The 22,948-nt window shown below is 44.2% G+C and overlaps 1 protein-coding gene across 2 annotated transcripts in view; it reads right to left on the bottom strand.

Annotated features, from left to right (window-relative positions):
• Positions 1-73: 73 nt before the first annotated feature.
• Positions 74-22,948, bottom strand: part of LOC125724562 (AT-rich interactive domain-containing protein 3A-like) — a 40,964-nt gene continuing 18,089 nt past the window's right edge. For both annotated transcript variants that reach the window (XM_049001287.1, XM_049001288.1), the window contains exons 3-8: positions 14,245-14,317; positions 6,301-6,484; positions 5,674-5,918; positions 4,979-5,230; positions 3,765-3,854; positions 74-2,840 (exon numbers count right to left, since the gene is read on the bottom strand). In XM_049001287.1, the coding sequence (XP_048857244.1) occupies positions 2,668-2,840; positions 3,765-3,854; positions 4,979-5,230; positions 5,674-5,918; positions 6,301-6,484; positions 14,245-14,317 (1,017 nt within the window). In that variant the 3' untranslated portion in view covers positions 74-2,667. The remainder of the gene's footprint in view (positions 2,841-3,764; positions 3,855-4,978; positions 5,231-5,673; positions 5,919-6,300; positions 6,485-14,244; positions 14,318-22,948) is intronic.

Here is a 22,948-nt window from a genome sequence, read left to right as displayed (position 1 = left end):
GTACGTGTATTAAGCTGCTGACAGCAAAGTAACCTTGAACTCAACAAAAGAAACACAACATGACTCCAAGAAGAATATGAACCCAATATTTTAGTAAACTTAATGCCTAAGTTTTTATTCTTATTTTTATTGTACAAACATTTTTTAAATATTTACTTTTACCCTTATAAGAGTATCTGATCATTTTTAACATGACACTGTGGACAAACATTTCAGGCAGCAGAATACATTGTAAAAAAAAAAAGATTTTCTCACACGATTTTCCGACATTGTTGCGTATGTGTTCAGCAGGTTCCATGTGACAGCCTCAGATCTACATTTCAAACTGGCGGATAGGATTGTGATCAAGCTTTTTGGCACAGCCCATATAAACGAGGTAGATGATATTATAAAATATTCCCCTCTTTGGTATAACATATAACATTTCAAATATGACAGCATCCAGTGATTTCTTGACACAAACGTTGCTTTCCAAATGGACAGGATATTTTTAAAATAATGGAAATAAAATCATGAGGTATATTTGGTATTTAGAATCTATTATGCATATACAGATATGAGGTATCAGGCTGTTCACAAACCTACAGACAAATATAACATTCCTGTTTACAGTCCCAGTATGAACCTTAAAAAACTAAAATAAATTAAAAAAAATACAAAACATGTTAAACGATACAAATACTACTAAAAAAAAAAAACACATAAGAATATAAAACATTTATTTGTTTCCCGTGGATTTTTTTCTTGTCACAATAGCAAACAAATAAACGACGTTCACAAGGCCTCTCGTTAATGTCAAAGACCACCCAGATCACAATTCGATATTTTACAGAATCTGTTCCTTTTGTTTCCTGATGCGCCCGTTCACGTGTTCTGTCCATTCTGTCGATTATCAGGGACACCGAGTGCAGATGCAAGACGACCCAAACTACAAAACGAGTTTATAATGGTGTGTTGTCAAATTTAGCTACTCTATGAAATTATACTACATTTACTAAAATTGAACCGCAAATATAATGCTGCAAACACATAAAAAGGGACAAAGCAAGCTATTGTGAAGTAGTGTTGTTCCGGGAAATGTTTTTTGGCGACTTCAGTATCACATTATTATGCTGAAAATATACAACCCATATTGTTATTAAATACAGAACTTAAAACTTCTTTGTTCACATTTAAAATCAAAATATGGGATGTAAAGGAGCCAAACAAACTGGGTAAAATGGGGGTGAGGGTCCGGCAAAGAGAACATGAGAGGAGCTCCGTGAGGAGGTGGGACTTCCTGTGAAGCTTGTACTGTCAACAGCTCATTTTTCATTTTAGACACAGGCGCAAACTGAATGAGCTGAATGAGTCTGATCAACAAGTAGTTCTTTGTACTTTAAAAATGATCAGGTGCGTAATATTCGAAGAATCACATTACAGTAAAAGGCTAAAAAAAATGTAACAGTTTCTGCCAACCACCAGTAATAAATCCAACGCACCATCAAACCTCTTAACCCGACGTAGGGGAAGGCACTACGATAAGTAGTCATCTAAAGCATCAGTGCCACCCGCCTTGCCAATAGTAACAGAAAGCCAGTTCGGTTCAAGTTAGTCCGACACAACTGGTCCTCAATCACGGAAAAGGTCCCGTGAGGACAGCAGAATACGGCCAACACCAGCTCTCGTATGATGGGACCATTTTTATTTACGGCGTGCAGAGCCACCAATCTGCACTCGCTCCTTCAGATCCGAGCTGCTGTATCCATTACTTGTAAAGCTCAAGGTGCATCATGCAACTCCATCCCATGCCCATGTGGAACTGGAAACCGTGGTAACAGAAACTGAAGGGTAAAACGTCATAAGAAGGTCTATCAGATGGCCACAGGGTTATGCATGATCTTTGGCCCATAATCACCGTAGTTTCAGGCTGCCCTCATTGTGTCCCAACCAGGCTACTTACGACGACGCTCTTCACATCACACACAGAAGCACGAGAGAGGATGCTTGCAAACAAGATTTCACAGTGTCACTTGATAAAACACGAGCGGACGTTCCTACAGCGTCTCCAGCCTTAAATGACTGTGAGGAGATCAGGAAGTGTAGGAAAACGATGACATTGTGTAGGCTTGATCACCATTGGGGTCAAAGAGTTCTTCCTCTACTGGATAAAGGCCATTCCAAGCAGGTAGCACTCATTCACTGATGGTTGTAATTTGTGTTGTTGCAACAGAGGGTACAGAAGTACAGCAGTTCCTCAGTTTTTGCAGTTGGAATCGGCCACTTTTCAATATGTGTGCCGCAGTTTGATCTTACCGTCAAAGGACATGACCTACGAAATCTCATACAATGAGCTAGAGTACATCAACATGTCATTTCTGTTTGTCTTTGGTATCAGCTTTGAGCGGTAGCTTTCTGATTTTTCATTTGCAACGACAGTGTTTTTTTTTACATGACTAGATTCATCACATAAATGTTCTCCCAATGCTTACGGAGAAAATATATGAGACAAATTATGTATCTATGTGACCACAACTGACCACAATCTTTGCAAGGTCAGATTCATATATATATATCACTCCCGATATAATCCTGATATATCAATTCTATGTTTCCTTCCTGGAAAAATCACAAACAGATGGAGGACTTAGTAGGACAGTTCTGTTGACTGGATGAGCATTTCAATATTCAGGGTACAGGGCCCCCAGAGGCAGACCCGCTGGCCCCCGATGAACATGAGGAGGCAGGGGACTGGCTGTGTGCTGCCGGAACCAGGATGGACTTTCCCTGAGATTCCTGGAGACCATTCCTGCTCCGGCTGGGAAGGCCTGCAATGGCTGACTTCCGAGCAAACAGGACACCTGTGGGTGAAGCAGAAGGATATGGGTCACTGAGCTGGGCTTCTTTCCAGGAACTCCAGTAAAGTAACCCAGTGTAATGCCATACAGTCCAGGAATATCCAAAATGTCACTGTACAGTTTCTTGTTTTGAGTCACTGTACATTTGAAATGTACTGTGGAAAATTTCAGAGGTGGAGAGTTCAGGTTCAGAAAGTACAAATCCAGACCAAGATTTTGCTTCAACCAGCCAATTGCTTATAAAGGGTCAAATTCACAAAGGACTCGACTGGTTGGCCGAAGCAAAATCTTGGTCTGGGTTTACTTGATCTGGATATACCTTCTGAACCCGAACTTTCCACTCCTGCAAGATTTTGTAGTTTCAAGTACTCTGCTATCAGGATTTAAGTATTATAATGCTTTACAGCTAAATAGAGTTTGGCAGGAGAACATTGGAAGAATGAAACGATTACAGTGATGGTGCGAAGGATGTGCTTCTTTAACTGAGTGGAAATCACATTAGTAGCAGCCGTATAGGTGCAGGCATAGGAGACATACAGAGGGGGTATTAAGTGAATCCTCCATTCAGATATGAAGACCTCTTCAACAAGGTTTACCATCAAAGATGTCCTTCAGACCTACAGACCAAGGAGCATTGTCTGTCGGCAGGTAATTACTGTCCCTGGCTCAGTGGCTCAATGCGGATTTTGCCGGAACATGCGCTCCTTCACCCAGCACATAAGACAATAAGCCCCATCGACTCTGAGCCTAGCGTGCTCGATTTTACGATATTTAACTTTTTTTTTTGACTCTGTTGGTCTGCCACTTCTGTACAATGGATTTTATAGAAAAGACATCAAATTGTATGGAGGACTAAGTGTGTGGATATGGCTATAACTTATTGAATTTCCTGCCCGCAATTACATCAGCAAACGGCCCACTATTTACCTGTGTAGACAACTCCATTTATTTCTATTGACATGTTGATGCTGCTAATGCCGTTGGTAGACAGGTTCAATGCGTTTCCCTGCCTGTCATCTGTCAGGAAGCGGAGAGAGGTGAAAAACAGAGAAGTCAGACTCAATATCAGCACAAAGAGAGGGATGGGGGGAAGAGGAGTGTAGTTAGGGAGACCGGGGGGGACTTTATTAAACAAGGAGGGAGAATGAGGATGCATTATCACTGCACTGGTACCGTTGGATAATTATTACTTCTATTATGTATCGCTTGTCTTAATATTTCCATATGATACTAAATCTATTTCTGAAGTCTATATGTATACCGTCAGTGCACCTGGTTTAACCAACAAAGGGTTTGGTGATTGGCTAAGTGACAGGAAGTAGTTAAGCTGTCCAATCGGGAGTGCCAATACTGAAGCAGAACAAACAATGGGCCCACCCTGCCCAGGTGTCCTTTAGCTAAAGCTGTTTCACAAGCTTCAAAAGAAACATTTGTATTAAATAGACTTTGGGATGGTGTCTGTTTATTTTGTTTTCTTTTCACTTTTGGCACAGGCCGTTAAATACCTGAGAACTTATCGAGGTGTCATCTGTGCAGTGATATTCTCCTTTTGATAATAATCTAAAGGAAACACAGTAAGCCCAAGGGGGCTGATTTGCAATGTTCAGATGTCGCACTTAAATGACTGATGAGAATTTCTATCTGTGATAAACTTAAGAGCATAAGAAATTTACAAAGGAGAGGAGGTCATTCGGCCCATCTAGCTCGTTTGGGGAGAACTCAACTAATAGCTCCGAGTTGTTAAAATCTAGCTCTGATTTAAAGGAACCCAAGGCTTTAGCTTACATTACACTAATAATCCGCTCATTCAAACTATTTAATCATTCCTCTATAAAATGAGCATGCAGATTCGAGGGACTGGCTCACAAACAAATACATCTCATTCCTCTTGTTATTAAACTATGACTAAGAAACCCATGACTTATTGCTTGTCGGAGCTGTTGAAATTTCAGATATGAGCAGAGCTAGATCATACAGGAGAAATCTATAATTCTGCCCAAAGTTTAAAATGAGTGTTACCCTAACGCTGTTATCAGGAGGCCTGACATAGTGCTTAGAGTGAGGCTGCGTCAACATCATACATGTCTATCCGATTCACTGCTGCCCCCATATTTTAGCCGCAAACTCGGGCAGAGCGTCACCTCTGCTGTTCAGCTTTATGTTCATGGGAAGCTGCGTCGCCATGGTGACGAGGTCTCGCTGAAGCGCGCGCTGCACGCTCATCTGCTGCTCCTCGGCCGCCAGCAGCACCTTCTTCCGCGGCGGCTCGCCACACTCCAGCGTCTCGCGCAGCTGCTCCAGGGCCGCCGCCTGCGCCGCGGCCAGGTGGTGACCCGCCATCGCCGCGGCGACGGGGATCTGCGAGCTCATGCAGTGGGGCAGCGTGTTCTCCTCTGGAAAAGGGGGTTTAAACAAGTAAACTGCCGTGTCAGCAATCTGTCTGCGGATGGAGAGCATATAGATCGAAAAACAACATTAAACAAAAAGCACTGTAAGAATCCCCATCAAATGGGGAATGTAGGTGATGTATAATGACCATATAACCATACTTTTGGGTGAATTAAACTGACTGACTTCTCTCTGTGGATGTATTTAACTCATAATGATATGATTTAACTGTTATATAAAACAGTTTTTGCGACAGTACATTAATACTGTACTTTTAGTGTTTATTATTTGTTGCAACAGTCCATCCATCCATCCATCCATCCATCCATCCATCCATCCGCTTCTCCCAGGTATCGTCAGTCCCCCCATACCCCAATACAGTTGGAGTTTCCATCCCGGATGTTACAGAAAAAACTGGTTCTGACCCAAGCCCCGAAGGTGCCCTCACCGTTCTTTACCACCCTGACCGGAGCAGCCCGACCGCTGCTGAGTGGGGGGGCGACAGCGTGAGCCAACGGGACCTTTGGCGGGGTGAGGGCCACAGCGGTTCCGACGGGCGGGTAGCAGAAGAGCCCGGTGCCGAATCCCTGCTTGCGTCCCTCTCGCCGGTTACTGTCGATGGCGACCTGCAGCTCCCCTGGCGAGCTGAGCCCCCGCTTGGCACACTCATACGGGTACAGATACTTCATATACCTGCGCGGGCAGAAAGGTCAGCGTCACGCCCAAAGCAGGCCGCACTGGCAAGGCCCACAGGGAGACCGGCAGCCACACCCTCCCGCTTTGATGCCACAGATGCCCTTAAGAGGTGACTTCAGCCAGCCAGCCCAGTTTTTAACTGATGTCAACACTTTTCACGCTAGTGTCCATTACAGCGCTCAAGCTGGGACCATGGGTAACATTATCTGCATTATAAACACCCACCTCATCAGAAATATAGAGAATGAGAAAGCAGTAAGGCGTATATGTACAGGAAGTCCGGTTTTAGTTACAAATACTGATAATTATTTGTATATTAATTACAGGATCTGGTAACCCCCCCCCCCCGACCCCACCCCCAGGCTGGCCCTGTGCTCACTGCGTGCGCAGAGTGAAAGCAGCACTGGTGATGGAAGTGGGAAGGTTCAGGCCTTTGGTTATCTCTCGCCATATCTTCTTGTTGATGACCTCCACCAGGCCTCCTTTCTCCGTGACGAGCTTGTACAGGGTGTAGAGGTCCAGCACCTGCTTGGCCATGATAGGAATCCGATTCACCGGGGTCCCTGCAGAGACATAACATCCCCGATCGATGGCATCGACCGCCCAGGAACGTCAGCGGCCCTCTCAGCTGCTTATAAAGCCAATTACTCCGAGCTAAGTAAGACGTGAAGCAGTGCCGTGCCCCCCGTTAACAGGAGACACTGGTTTTGAAAAATAAAACTCGTGATGTGTTTTTCTCCTCCAGATAAATTATGAGGCACGTGTTTATGATGGATGTCACTCTACATAAGGTCAATAGTGTGAGCAGATTCAAATGTGCATCTACAGGCAAATGTGACTGAGAAGAGCTGTTTTTTTATGGATGTGGAAAATAACGGGTTTGTTTTAGAGGATCGGGGACAGCATTGATGGCTCGCACCTTCCGGGATCTGTGATTCCTGCTCCTTGCTCTCTATGGTTGTTTGCTTGTGGTTCCTCTGTGTACAAGGCTTGGGTCGTTGAACTTCGTTATTTAAATAACATTCAAATTTAAATATTTATATACTCAATGGCAAAAATCAACGTTCCAATTTTTAAAGATTTTGAAGCTACAATTAGGCATCTAACGCTTATTTCCTCATTTTTTTTTTTTGCTTAATGACCCTTGTAGCTTAACATCGAATAAGAGATCGGCCACTAGGGGCAGACGTGCGTAAATAAACTGAGCTAGCCTAAATGGCCGAAACTAGCCGCTAAGGAAAATAGCGAAATAATTAGGAGAATAATGCGGCGATACAGTAACTCTGAAAAACCTGGAAGGCGCATTCTGGAAACCGTTTGGATTTCCTTAGCATTATTTACCATTTACTTGTATACAGACGCTCCTCTACTTACGTAAGAGTAAAGGGTATAAGCAAGTACAAAGATCTAGGCGGAATTGGCGCGAAGAAAAAAAAATTGTTGCGGACAGGAAATGGGAGCCCAACGAACAGAATTTGGAATTACAGTCCTTTTCGTTCATATGTCTGCAAGTTCGTAAGTTGAAAGTTCGTAAGTAGAGGAGTATCTGTACTGCAGTGTAATGTATGGTCAGTGTGAAACATTTACTTTAGTTACACATAGCTTAAACTGAAGGCAGCTTTTGATTGCATGTTTGATTAAGCTTTAAGCTATTTTACGTATGTAAGCCTATGTAAATAAATATAAATGTATTGTATATTATTGTCTCCTCATGGTTTTCTTCACTTAATAGCAGGCTAACCCTGCTATGATTGGCTACTGTGCTATGATGTAATTAATATTCATATTTATTTGAATGGTAAAGCTGTTATATTATTACAATTTTAATGCCGTTTTAAACTGACTTTTCCCACACTACTGGGTACCTTAGTTTCCATCCATGCTTTTGGTAGATTGAAATCTCTAAATTGTTGGTAAAATGGGATTGCATGCATGCCCTATGATGGACTGGCATCCCGTCCAGGGTGTCCCCTGCCTCACGCCCTACGATGGACTGGCATCCCGTCCAGGGTGTCCCCTCCCTCGTGCCCTACGATGGACTGGCATCCCGTCCAGGGTGTCCCATACCTCACGCCCTACGATGGACTGGCATCCCGTCCAGGGTGTCCCCTACCTCACGCCCTACGATGGACTGGCATCCCGTCCAGGGTGTCCCCTACCTCACGCCCTACGATGGACTGGCATCCTGTCCAGGGTGTCCCCTGCCTCACGCCCTGTTATGGACTGGCATCCTGTCCAGGGTGTCCCCTACCTCGTGCCCTATGATGGACTGGCATCCCGTCCAGGGTGTCCCCTACCTCACGCCCTACGATGGACTGGCATCCTGTCCAGGGTGTCCCCTGCCTCACGGCCTGTTATGGACTGGCATCCTGTCCAGGGTGTCCCCTACCTCGTGCCCTATGATGGACTGGCATCCCGTCCAGGGTGTCCCCTACCTCGTGCCCTACGATGGACTGGCATCCTGTCCAGGGTGTCCCCTGCCTCTCGCCCTGTTATGGACTGGCATCCTGTCCAGGGTGTCCCCTGCCACTCGCCCTGTTATGGACTGGCATCCCGTCCAGGTTGTCCCCTGCCACTCGCCCTGTTATGGACTGGCATCCCATCCAGGTTGTCCCCTGCCTCTCGCCCTGTTATGGACTGGCATCCCGTCCAGGGTGTCCCCTACCTCGTGCCCTACGATGGACTGGCATCCTGTCCAGGGTGTCCCCTGCCTCTCGCCCTGTTATGGACTGGCATCCTGTCCAGGGTGTCCCCTGCCTCTCGCCCTGTGATGGACTGGCATCCCATCCAGGTTGTCCCCTGCCTCTCGCCCTGTGATGGACTGGCATCCCGTTCAGGGTGTCCCCTGCCCCACGCCCTGTGCTTCCTGTGAGTACCCCCAGGCTTGCTGCATTTTTGCCTTATCTGAAGCTTTATGAGTAACAACACAGTAAACCAGTCCGGCAGCTAAACATACTCATAAGAATTTTGGCACAGAGTTAGTGTCCATTCCAAGAGTCTCATTCAGCTGGGTATTTAAGACCTAATGGTCTGTAAACTTATAAGAGAATCTAAACACTGGGCCTGAACTTCATGTAAGTTTATCCTTAGTTTCACTACCCATTGCACATAAATGCAAATGATTATGTTCCTCAGACACAAACCAGTCCCCTGCTATCTGCCGTTTTGTGTATTTTTGTATCAGTGATAACAGTAAATTAACTACCTGGCTTGACATTGATATAAAATATTGTGGGAATGGAAACAAACTAAATGGATATAATGTTTATTTTTTTATCTACTTTGGATAAAAGTTGTAGTTAATAAGTAAGCCATATTATTACCATGATTACTACTAATAACTGCAATTTAGATAAAATCTGTACAGTCCTGGCACTAAGACGTCCCACATGGTGCCACAGGGTCTGACTGGACCCTGATCATAAACAAACATGTCCCCAAACCCCCGCCCCCCCCAATCAAACACAAGAAAACTGGACGAGATTCCATAGCTCAAAATATAAGGGATGATATCTCATTTGGTTAAAGATTAAATGGTTTGTATGGTTTGTTTCATGCACAATCTATTCTGAATGCAAAATGGCATCAATTCACCCTGCAAATGAGCTGAACTTTACATGCCATTTTGATACTACGTAACATTGCGTAAACTTTTATTCCACACTTACTGGCACAGCAACTGGCTGTCATAAAATTACCCAGAGAATGTTTTCTCCTCCCTTTCCAACCACTTCTTCTGGGTAGGGGGGTGTATCCGGCGTTTCAGTCACGGCATAAGCATTATTTTAGTAACACGGACTGAGGCGTTGACCATTAGCTACTCACATAGCTAGTTGGTGTTGATATTGGGAGACAGAGAAAACGAGTATTTCCAGTGCTAATTAAATCAGGAATGTCTTTGATAACATCAGTGGTGTTTGTTTTTTAACATGGGTCTGCAGGTGTTTAGAATGTATTGCCTGATGACTGTGGTGCCTTACATACTGAACATGAGGGGCAGGTGAGCGGCTCATTGCGTTAGGATGCTGTGGTTGCGATCAGAATGTAGTTGGTTTAAATCCCACTGTTGGGCCCTTGACAGAGACCCTTAACCCCCAAAACTCTGTCCCTGCTCTTTCAAAAAACGAAATATGTCAATAGTGTCCAAAGGGACATAGAAGTATTGATGAGAGACCAGATGATGAGCCTATGTCACTGTAGCAATTGGGGTCAAGGGCCTTGCTCCAGAACCCAATAGTGACATGACTCTCCCAGCAAAAGGATTTGAACCAGTGACCTTCTGATCTTGGGGACAGGGTAATATCCCACAAAATAACACAGGAGGCACACACAGCTGGAGAGATGGTCCTACTTCTGGTAGGACTGCAGTGAAGACATTTTATGGAGGGACAGTGTGTAGATCAGAAGGTTGGGACTCTGAAAGTCACTGCTCAAATCGCAGTGCAAGGCTCCTCAGAAAGGCCCTCCAATTACTCCAGGGAATGTTTTGCTTTCTTGAAAATGTAAGTCATCCGCTAAATGTTATGAAAGTTATGTAGGCAAAAACAGAGGCGGCCTTTGGCTGAGATATAACAGCTCTCCTTCTTATTCTCCAGGCCTTGAGTATGAGTGAGAATGGCCTTATAGGGCCACGGCGTGACTTAATGGGCAAGACGGCAACTGCTCGTGTGAACACGACACAGGCTGACCCCGAGATAATTAGCCCACGTTTTGCCGATAGAGTTCAATCCTGGCCATCGGATTCAGGATAATAGCGATCGATATCCGCTGAACGCGGGCAGCGGCGCGCAGGGAGTCGGAGCGCGGAAATGAGGTCCGTCTGAGCCGGGTCTGGGCCTGGCGGTGGGAAGAGGGAGGGCACATCAATTAGGGCTGGTAATTACCGCTTCATTTTGTTTCCCTGACGTGTAAATGGGGAAGTACCATTAAAATGGAAGATTAATCCCCATTGTCCATGTAGACAATGGTGGCATTATGTCTGAAGTAGAAGCTCCTAAAACAATCCATTACTTAAAAAAAACAGTCTATACATCAAGAATTGATATTCCCTAGTGCTGAATACTGGAAAGGAAAGAATTAAACCCATTTCTTCTTCCGCATCCACTTTGTCCAGTTCAAGGCCGGTTGCTTCCCCTATAGTTGCACTGACCCAGCAATGCATTATATTACTGCTGCTGTGCATCTACCAAGCATAAAGTTCACAATCAAATTAGTGTCAGATAGTTGCGGATGACAGATCGCAGATAACATCACCCGAGCCCCCCCCCCCCCCCCAACCCCACCCAGGAAAATCACCGCTTATAATAAGCCTGCATACTTTCTGTTTGGCCAAAATAAATAAATAAATAAATAAAAACTAGAAAAACTCCTTCCCCCAAAACTTTAAACTGCCAAATCTATTACCAGATTGCTGAAAGAATTCATAACATGCCTAAACACGTAAATGGTCAAACCATAATCGTTAAAAAGGTCTAGGAGCATCGCATCGGACGTATTAATAAACATTTATCAAACCGTTTCAATAAATAGCTGACTGAAATCCAGATTTTTATCTAATATGTGTGTATTTATTCAATAAAGACATCTTGAGGGCAAAAACGTGCTAGTGGAGTGACGTATTCAAGGCGCCATCTGCACCCCTTAAATATCTCTGCTAAATCTGTCTTCTTTCTTATCACGGTCATAATACTGCAAAATGACCCCTCAGCACAGACAACAAACTGGAATATCACGATTTGCCCTCTTGAACAGATACTGTGGGTTAAATAGTAGCTTTCCAGTCTGGTAACTTCAAGATAGCAGTTAGATTATTTCTGAATGGAGAGCTAAAAGGTCATATCCCTTTAACTGTCATCATGGAAACTTCCACCGATGGAGATCTATAAGACAATTACATGTCAAAATACATAATACCCAATCAAAGCATGGGACTCATAAATTGAAGCCTGCTTTGAGTGCTTTTGTCTAGGAAATTCTGAACCCAATAACTGCCCTTTAAAGGGGATTTATGTACTTTCAATACCTACAGTGAGGTTCCAAGCTGCTCGATTTGCCAAGGGAGATATAGGGAATGAAAGGGGTTACACTCTTTTGTCAACAGACATTATCTGCTGGGCCGTTGATCATCATGACAATGAGCGATTGCCGATTAGAGAAAACAAGTTCTACCAATTCTGCTCTCTGTCTCCCAGCTGTCAGAGAGGTGCGGTTTGAGACTCAGCCTCTGATGTCACAGTAATCATGCATGATCGAGGTGAGCACCAAGACGTTTTGTTTCCTGAGCTAAATCACCCGCACACTCAAAGAAGGTCCGTCAAACCGGAGATCGATAATGTCCTGACGTCGCGTGTTATATCACGCTGTTTCAGGAGGGAAATGAGAAGCCATAATGTCTGTATAATAGGAATGAAGAGGTTTCTCCTCTGAAGCACATAAACTGACAGGAATAACTAACATTATATAAACACACAGTCTATGAAAAGGCTTGAGAATTAGCCCAGTGAGGAATCCTCCAAGGAAAAGCAAGAGCACGCATGAATTAGTTTTTAAGAGTACAGTCAATTTAATATACTTCTGGGTTGGTGGGGGTAGGTGGAGTCGAGTTACTGGGTTTAACCTTATTGATTTGCTCCACCTGTCACTGGTTTTAAATAATGTGGACTCAGTGGAGTGTCTTGTATGGTGTTGTGTTAGTCAGTCTAGCAAATGGGGGGAGGCGAGGAAGTGGGGTTGAGCAATTTTGGGGCCAGTGCTACAACAAAGCTGTGTCAGTAAGTAAAGGAAAACACACACACGTTTGTATTCATATATATCTTTGTGGGGACCATCCATTCATTTCTGTGGGCGAAACCCTAATTCCAGCAATGACAACCTTAACCCCTACCCAGCCATAACCTTAACCATAAGTAATCAAACAAAAATGCAAGACTTTTGACATTTTCGTTTTTTGATTTTTATGAAACTGAATTTCCCCTTGAGGTGACCGAGAAAACAAAAATGATCCCCCCCCCGCCCACGTCAAAATAACAGGTTTTTCACACACACACACACACGTACCTTAAAAACTTGACCTTTCAAAACAGGTGCAAAGAAAACGCCCCCACCAGATAAGGGATTCCTAATCCATAATAAACCTGTTTTTCGGCGTGACATCTGGTGGAATGATTATATAAGGTACCGGCTGAGTGGGATTGCTGTCGGACCGCGTCACGTTAATACAAAGCCACGCTACCGATCGCTTCTCGCAAAGTACGTGACGATCCGAGGACAGGCCGGAGTCACAGTGTGATTCCGCCGAAAAAAAACATGCCCGAATCCGGCCGGTGCAGAGGCCCGCGTCCCCAAGCCGGCGCACAGATTCGCCTGTTTTTTCGGACATTTTGTTGATCATTAAAAGTCTGAGGAGACAAGCGCTTTATTCTCTGGGTTTAAATCCTAGGTGATTATGGGGGGAACAAAACGTTTGCTTATTGAGGAGAAAATGCTGATCGAGGCGGTGCGGATCGAGATCAATTTACACTCGTGGAAGCGATTAATCAGACGGCGTGTTTAGCGCTGTACAATGGGCGCCGGGGCTTTCATTGTCTGGCGTGATATATAAGGTCAGGGACCGAAGGGGATCCATTTTTCGGATGAAAGCAGAGCCTCGGACCGTCGCGGGTCTGACTGCACGCCGCCCTCCTCATTATTAGTTAATTACGTTAATTACCTCGGGCTGCCGTACCGGCGTTAAGTCTGGTCTTTCTCAGAAACCAGGAACATGCATCTCATAAAAAAGTCTTGTAAGTAAATGACATTTTAATAATATTAAGCAGCTTCAGTAATTAATTTTAAACTGTAATACGCAACTAATCTTGTATAAATAGGATAAAATAACACATTTTCAAAACCGTAAATGCCCCGGGACTTTCTGCAAGTACATAAACCAGAGCCGCTTTTTAACTTCCCAGCACAGAAGTTCACACGATCGCCACTGTCCCAGCCTATGATCAATGACCGTAAAGGCCGAGATCCCAGTAAGGTCACCGACCCCCACATTGGGCCAGATAACTGGACGGGAGAGACTTAATTTCAAGGAGGTACGTGACGAGTTACCATCAGACAGCAAGCATTAAACTAACAGCGAATTGGCGCCCCCACCTCTCAAAATAATCCAAATCTGTTACATCAAAAGAAGCGTCCTTTCATCCTTTTGCTGTGTGCGTGTGTATAATATATAAAATATATATAATAATAATAGATTTTTTTTATTGGTATTGGAAGAGCGGGGTGTTTGTAAGTGAGACGCGTGTAGGTCCCTCAGCCTGGGATGAAGGAAGCTCACCTCGCTTCTGCATGAAGCTGAAGAGATCGTCGAGGAACTCCTTCCGCTTCTCGTCATCATCCAGCTCATACAGCTGAAATAAAGTGTGAGACATAGGATGTCACATGTGTGACCGGTACTCCCTCGCAGCACTACAGACACATCAAGCATCGTTCGTTACATCCATCAATCACACATAACATTTTGTTATTAGTAATTACATTCTAAACTAACAATTCTCTTAACAAGGTAAAACCAAAATAAAATGGTAAGCAAGGTTAAACATATTGAGTATTTGATATTTATATACACACACACATGTTAGTCAATGTTCATACGCATCTAAACATAAATTATGCTCACTAAGGAAGAGTGTTTTTAACATGCTTTGAGATCCAACTTGCTAAGGTGAGGACCAGTTCCTTACGGTGCCTGCAATTTTCCCGCAACCATTGTTTTTCTCAGATGGATTATCTACGTGTCAGGAAACCGAATTCACAGTTTTCTTTGCATCACACAAAGACAAGAAATGACACCTTTGTGAATGAACAATCTCAGGAAAGTGCGTTATATCTGCAGGGAGTGTGAAGCCTTTTCAGACGAACATGTTTAAAAGAACAATCATCAGCAAGAGGTCAAAAATAGACGGACTATATTGTACTATATTGTAGTGCCCTGACTCTTGAAGTTCAGAAGCACAGATATTAAACAATATTAAGTAGTTTAAAAAGACCATATCCTGTATTAAACTAGTTCAAGCTCATGAAATATGGTTTACCCAGGAAGTGATGTCACACAAACATTTCAAGTAGCTTACAAGCCCCTTGTATCACATAGTGAGTGTTCATATGTGTCTATTCACAGAGGAGGAGGAAATATAACAACACATAAAGAGCATGTTAAAGAATAGTAAGATGGCGATGGACAGCCCATGAGTAATCACTCTGGTGTTCACATAAATACAACTTTTGTTTATTTTGCAACATTACAGGGAGGGTTGACAATAGAGGCACCAGGCCTAACTGACAGAATGAAACTGATTTAACTGCTGGCGTCAGTGTTCACAAGCTCGCTCACAGCTACAAAAACGCATCGCTACTGAACAAATCATCCACCTTTTTACATTCACTGCAATGGTGATACACAGATTATTCATAAACCTCGGCATAATTACAGGGGAATTCAATAACATCAAGCTGATTCTCATGTTTGTCATAGGAATGTACACAAAATAATGCTTACTTTGTTTTCCTAGGTGATGAAATGAGTGTTTTCTTTTAGTTTCCTGGCATGTGAATCACCACCGGTAATTGTCAGTTTGATATAATTCCCAGTGAGCAATTTACTGTAACTAACCAAAGATTCATGGGAAGGGAGACATTGGGAACCAAGATGTGTGAGAGACACCCTACCTTTTATAGTAAATATCAGAGTGGGGGACGTGTCACGTTTCCGGTCCTAAACAGAGGACACGAAATTCCAAAAGGGTGTTCCAGCGCGGTTTTCGGGGGGGGGGGGGGGGGGGGGGAGATGGGTTATGGCTTTTTGCGCTGCCCAACAAAGGACACCGCAGTCTACTGTCATTACGCAACCTGCCGCGTGTTACGCTACAATGCCGATACGAGGGAGTTCTTCCATCACGTTTATGTAATTAAGCAATGATCATATGTTTACTTGTCCGGACAGACATGTCTTGACCTGCGACGGACTGAACGTCTCCAGTCTGGCTGCCGACACATTCTATCAAGGTGGTCTCTTCCGCTAAAACACATGTTAAAAGATGATTAGTACACACGTCTGGGTCCTCCAGACGGAAAGCAGGAACGTGGATGAGTAATTGTGAGGATGGATGCCTCAGGATGGGGAAAGCAGTTCAGAAAGTGTGCCGACTGCCAAAAGACGATGTGAGAAAGCAGAGATGGGAAATGCCAGGGAAGGCCTCGCTTCAGAAGAGCTCAGGCAGGTCTTCTGTCCATCTACCTCCATTACGTGCCATCCATGTTCTTCTCTGTTGGCCCCCATTGGCTCCTTAAACCCATGTGACATTAGGAGAGACGTGTCACACACAGGTGCAGAAGCGATGCAGAATGGAGGTCTCTCATATACAATTCGAGGAGTATGTAAGCTGACTGAGTACTGGTGTTGATGAGGTGAGGTTAGGCGGGCGGGGGGGGGGGGGGGGGGATGGTGGTACTGCCAGGACTGAGTGCCTAGACTGAGCGGAATGTTCCATCACTTATTCAAACAGCAGCAAGTGGCTGATGGTGATGCTGATGATCACTGCAGCCTCTGTGATGGAAGAGGAAACTCCATAGTAGTAAAGCAGTACTGGTGAGCGTGTGTTGGAATTTGGGGGGGGGAGGGGGGGTGAGAGATGAGGGCTGGCTTCTTCACTACTGAAAAGTACATGTGATGAAGTTTATCACATTATCATAGATCGCTCATTACTCATCCATCCATCCCTTCATTTTCTTCTTTACTTAATACCTCCATCCATTCTTTAATTTTCAAAGTACTAGAGGATCTGGGAATCAGAGGGCACAGAGCAGGGAGCCACAGTATTGCAGGGTATTACACACGCACACGCATCGCACACGCATCGAACGGGCAATATACAGATGATGATTAGCCTGAATGCAGGACTTTGGACCACAGGAGTACCTGGATGAAACCCGATGCAGGGAGAACAAGCAAACTCTACAAACATCAGTGTGCCACCTAATTCACGGAAATGTGTAATAAAAACATAAGCATTTTGTTTATTCCCTATCTGAGCCCAGAGTCACAGAAAGTTGCTCATTTACAGTCAGGTAAACAAAAGTCTTTTCCACAGAGACCGTGGACAAGAAGGTAGGGGCTGCTTGACAGTCATAGTTTTTTTTTTTCCCCCAGTAACGTTAAATCCCTGAGTTGCGGGTCTTCTGCTATGACACCAGGGTAACAAGTCCTCCTGGTCTGAGTTATTGATGAGGACCTTAAATTACAGATTTCATTCATCACCATAAACGATCACATTCCCACGGCGAAGGTTTGTCGTCTTTAAAGCCAACTGTGGATGTTATCTCTCCTCCTTAGTTGATGATGTTATTCGCACAATATACCTCAAGCCACACTTGGGAAAATCTGGTTAAATAATGCAAAATACAGGCCCAGCGCACAGGAGTCTGCATACTATCTACAGTACCAAAAGGGAGACAAGTCAAATGATAAATGTGCGATCTGATTTAAAAAAAAATTTTATACACTTTTTTTTTTCAGATAAGGCTTATGAAAGTTAGGAAACAAGCAGGAACTTGATCACAGTCACATATTGGGGGCTGTCCCCATCCTCAAAATTTCACCCTTGCTTATTATAACCTGACCCTGCTTTAGAAGGGGGAGCAAGGTTATCCATTAAGACCCGAATTTAATATGGCCGTCGTAAGCATTCCATTCCTTATTAAGAGACTGAACCAGTGTCCACAGTCTGCCAGTCCTTTGTTTTTTTTTCTGGCTCCACTGGAATGTACCAGATCTACATTTAATATCCCATAATTCTCAGCAAACAGTGAAATAGCACGTCGCTTATTCAGTAAAGGCCGACGACATTTCTTGCACAGCAGAACAAGAGGGAATGTAAACATTAATGTAGGTTTTCTCTGTACCTAATGACCGGACAAGTAAAAACTCGTTATTCCGGGAAATAAACACTCTAGAGTCTACAGAAATCGACAGGTTCAGGTCAGCGATCATGGTTTTAGGCTATAATTGTTAAAGTAATTGCGAGAAATGTTTTACTCTTAACCGTGTGCCTCTGGGCGATTTGCCTAATCCCGCCCTTTTAGCAATTCATACAGTGATTAAGAATACTCTCTCGGGACCAGCTATAGATGTACGGCTGCAATTTAAATTGAGATGATTTTTGCTGTTGTGTGAATGTACACTACATTGCTCGATGACACATGCTTAAATTAGATGTCAACGGCAGCCATGTCATCTGAGTACTTCATGAAAAAAAAAACCTTAGTATCTGTGTAGAGGGAAATTAACACCTGCTATATCACAGAGCCTGAGGTTACATTAGTAGTGATGATTCAGATAGACACACGTTGACCTTTAAATCTAATCTGCGGACACCTGTTTGCCCAACCAGAAAAAACCAGCACAGCCTTTTTATAGAGGACAGTAGACAGTTTTTTCTCTTCAGACATTATGTTTGTACACGCAGACTGGCCACGTCTTATGTGGAATAAATTGAGACGGGAGAGCAGAACGAGAGAAAAAAAAATATGCTGTATGATTTGTCTCCCCCAACTTCGTCTGCTTATTTATAAATTTTACTCGAAAACAATACGTTTCTCAATTGGTTTTAGAGCTGCAAGGGTTTGAGGTCCGGACCATTAATTACATGAGATTGTGAGTCAGTGAGAATCCGGAACAAATACCTCTATACCTGATGTGCGTGTGGGTATGTGTGAGTAACATCTGTGTAGGCTGACAGACAAAAAAAAAAAGAATGATCTCCTGTTGTGTGACTTTCTTTGTTCTGTTTGCATACAATGGAACCACCTAGTATTACATGTCTTCAAATGTCCGACCGAAATGACAGGAACCTTCATCTCAGCTGCTTCAAAGCCTTAGTGTCCAAGTCACCTGCACTCCTGGCCGATAAATCACCTCCGGCAGCGTGGGTAGCCGCGCCGCTAAACACGAGGTTCTCGTGTTTAGTGATAATTAAGAGAGAAACTACCATCCAGACTCACAGCAGGACAGATGACTCACGCTATTGTGAAACCAGCTTTACGGTATATCATCCCAGCCGTCTGGTGTTACCTGTAATAAGACTATCTAATCTTGATTGATAAGCTTGCGGTCTGACTTGGGTGGGGACACAGTCTGAACTTTTATTTGCACGCTTTATTAAGTAAACATGTATAATTTAAAGCTACAGCTATATAGATGTGCCCAAGCCCCCATTCCCTTCCTCAAATAATTTACAGGCAATCAGCACTGGGTACGTAGCAGTGACAGAAGGTCACTCTGCAGACCCCCCCTGTGCTTCTCAGTGGTGTCATCATCCCTGTTACTTTTACAGTAAAAGTTTAAATAAGCTTATCGATCATCGTCAGCGCAGGTTTTATTTTTTACATTTTTGCTTTCTTGGCCACAAACAAAAAAGAACTTTGGGAAAATATTGAAGACCAAACAAAACCGATTATAATACGTGTTTACTGGTATTTTGCATATAGGATATTTCCACAGGAGACGGAAATGGCATACTGGCAGATTCCGCAGAGCATTTAAATTCAGGATTCCATCGAAGGGACCTTAGGTAGGGTGCGGCATGGCACAAACTTGCACTCAAATTTTAGTTGCACGCTGAATCTCTACCTGGATAGTCCCTGAAAGATCAATGGTGCTTCCTGATGGACCATGCGTCACCCACAATGGGCAAGTAGACAATTAGTTTTTAGGACTGCAAGAACAAATTCCCAGCACTGCTCATCATTCTGCCCAAACTGCTCTCAGCTCTAATATTATTTAGTTAATAATCGTTACAAAAAAATGCGCGATGGGACCCCTCTGCTGATACAGCCATTCACTCTTGTCTGGTTTGAAACTGTTCTGGATCGGAATCATCTAACCTTGTCCAGTTCTGCTAATTTTTATATGTGTGATAACGTCTAGCCCATAGCTCCACATACATTCATATATACAGACATGCATATAACACAAAATACTTGACAGTATTATACATAATGCACTGTATGAAGATATGTGGGTGTGTAAATCTATAACCATGCATCACAATGACAATGATTGTCTTCTCTGCATTCCATAATGTAAGATGAATGAGGCAAGGAAATGAATCTCTTTCACAAACATATTTATAGACATCATTTAGTTCAATTTAATATAAGTGTAATAGATTATTTAAATAGAGGGTGGTAGGGTAAGCCTAAACTTCCTAAATATCAAGAGAACGCATAAATATTTGCTGTAGCGATTGTCTTATTTTAACTTTTTAAGTTTTAAATTCTGAAGTTTGTCGGTACAGCTCCTCTGACGTAGGTTTAATTCAATGGCACGATGAAAGAAGATATATAATGAACAAATTAAAAAATATATGCTTGGATTTATTTTTTGGTATTCACCTCTTTTAGATCATTGTTAAAAGTTTTTTTTATATATATATATAATTACACTTAGGATTCGTGTTTCAGGAAACGTTAAACACGTCTCCCGAATATCGACTCACAAAAAGAGTGAATGAAAAAAGCACAAGAAAAAAAGCACAACATCCCAGTAGAACAGACCACTGACATGAGTCATCGACATATAATACGCGTATCAGGAGTGTCCTCCATCTTATTTTGATTTGCAGTTATGCCGGATGTCGCACGAATGCATTTATTGATTGCTCCGTTTCATAACAGCAATTGAGCTGCATATTTTTCGTTACTTAAACATTGAGAAAAAAATACAGCCTATAGACAGCCTATAGACAGCCTAAAGACAGCCTAAAGACAGCCCAAAGACAGCCCAAAGACAGCCTATAGACAGCCTATAGACAGCCTATAGACAGCCTATAGACAGCCCATAGACAGCCTATAGACAGCCCAAAGACAGCCTATAGACAGCCTATAGACAGCCCATAGACAGCCTATAGACAGCCCAAAGACAGCCTATAGACAGCCTATAGACAGCCCATAGACAGCCTATAGACAGCCCAAAGACAGCCCATAGACAGCCTATAGACAGCCCAAAGACAGCCTATAGACAGCCTATAGACAGCCTAAAGACAGCCCATAGACAGCCTATAGACAGCCCAAAGACAGCCTATAGACAGCCTATAGACAGCCTATAGACAGCCCATAGACAGCCTATAGACAGCCCAAAGACAGCCTATAGACAGCCCAAAGACAGCCTATAGACAGCCCATAGACAGCCTATAGACAGCCCAAAGACAGCCCATAGACAGCCTATAGACAGCCCAAAGACAGCCTATAGACAGCCTATAGACAGCCTAAAGACAGCCCATAGACAGCCTATAGACAGCCCAAAGACAGCCTATAGACAGCCTATAGACAGCCTATAGACAGCCCATAGACAGCCTATAGACAGCCCAAAGACAGCCCATAGACAGCCTATAGACAGCCCAAAGACAGCCTATAGACAGCCTATAGACAGCCTATAGACAGCCTAAAGACAGCCTATAGACAGCCTATAGACAGCCTAAAGACAGCCTATAGACAGCCTAAAGACAGCCCATAGACAGCCTATAGACAGCCCAAAGACAGCCTATAGACAGCCTATAGACAGCCTAAAGACAGTGTACCCCAGCTCTGCCCTGGTCAGCATAACTCACCCACATGAGTCGTTTTATTGCCTCTGCCCTTTTGTAATGGTGCACTGCTGATCCTGTGAAAACCTCAAGGGCTCAGTCTCTAATTGCCCCCTGGTGAAATCGGGAATGCAGGCACGGCCATTAAACGCCCGGTTGTTCTGCAGGCCTGCAAAGCTACAAACAGGTGTTGCCATTTGAGTTTTCCCCTTCTCTCTGGTGGCACCCTTTGCAAATGCTGCAGTTTCAATTCCCCTGCTCAGTGGCATGCAGCGTCCAGGCACAGGAGGATTGCCCCCAGGCCCCCGGTCTCCACTGGCCAAGTAGAGGAGGATTACCCCCAGGCCCCCGGTCTCCACCGGTCAGGCAGAGGAAGATTGCCCCCAGGCATTCAGCGTCCAGGCAGTGGAGGAATGTCCCCAAGTTGCCAGGCGTCCAGCGGCCAGGCAGAGGAGGATTGCCCCCAGGTCCCCAGTCTCCACTGGTCAGGTAGAGGAGGAATGTCTTCAGGTCCCCAGTCTCCACTGGTCAGGTAGGGGAGGATTGCCCCCAGGTCCCCTGGTGTCCCGGGTACAGCAGTTTGGCATGTGGGAATTACCCCTTGATTATAACACCACCATGAGTCCTGCTTGTTCAGATGGGGACTTCGCATACAAGTTAAAACATCTGCAGTTCAAGAAATCTGCAGTTCAGGCATATTTTTGGCCAGAAGTACGGAATCTGCAGTCACATTTGTTTCTGTTACAGTGCTCAGACTTCGGTGTGCTAAGGGAACGGCTCCAGTTTTCACTCCGTCACTCATTACATTCTTATTAAACTTGTAATACTTCATAGTATGTGATAAAACTGTTTATTCCAACTGTAACAAGATATTAATAATAAAAGGGAACTTAAACAGATAGAAGATGCATCATTGTTAAATGTTTAGGATATAACTCCATACTGTAACAACAGTCTGTGAACATTCCAACGCTGCTTCTCCACACCGCGACATTGTCGGTTAATGTTCACTGACCGCCCCCCATCAGAGCTGACTCGTCAGAATGACCGGACTCATCAAAAAGACGCCTCACCTCACGGGGGAAGCGTACCTCATGCTGGCTGATGAGGTTGTATATTGGTTCCAGCAGCTCGAGGTAAAGGAAAACCTCGCTGCTAGAGCCCTTGCTTTCCGGGCGAGGGAAATCCTAGAGGGGATCTCCCCGCCAGATGACCCACACCACGCGGACGAGGTACGGCGCAGCCCAGAAGCGGGGCCGCGGACGCAATGATAAGGTGGGTGTAGCTGGACTGTGGAGGATTCCCTCTCCCGCTGTCCGGGCAGCTGGAACTCCCCATTGCCCCTGCTGTATCTGCCCCACGAAAGAGGAAAGGTCACAAATGGGGGGGGCGTGTCCAAAG

This window comes from Brienomyrus brachyistius, chromosome 2, assembly GCF_023856365.1.
Source record: "Brienomyrus brachyistius isolate T26 chromosome 2, BBRACH_0.4, whole genome shotgun sequence".
In the NCBI taxonomy this organism is placed as follows: domain Eukaryota; kingdom Metazoa; phylum Chordata; class Actinopteri; order Osteoglossiformes; family Mormyridae; genus Brienomyrus; species Brienomyrus brachyistius.
This window is presented reverse-complemented; position numbering and strand designations above follow the sequence as displayed.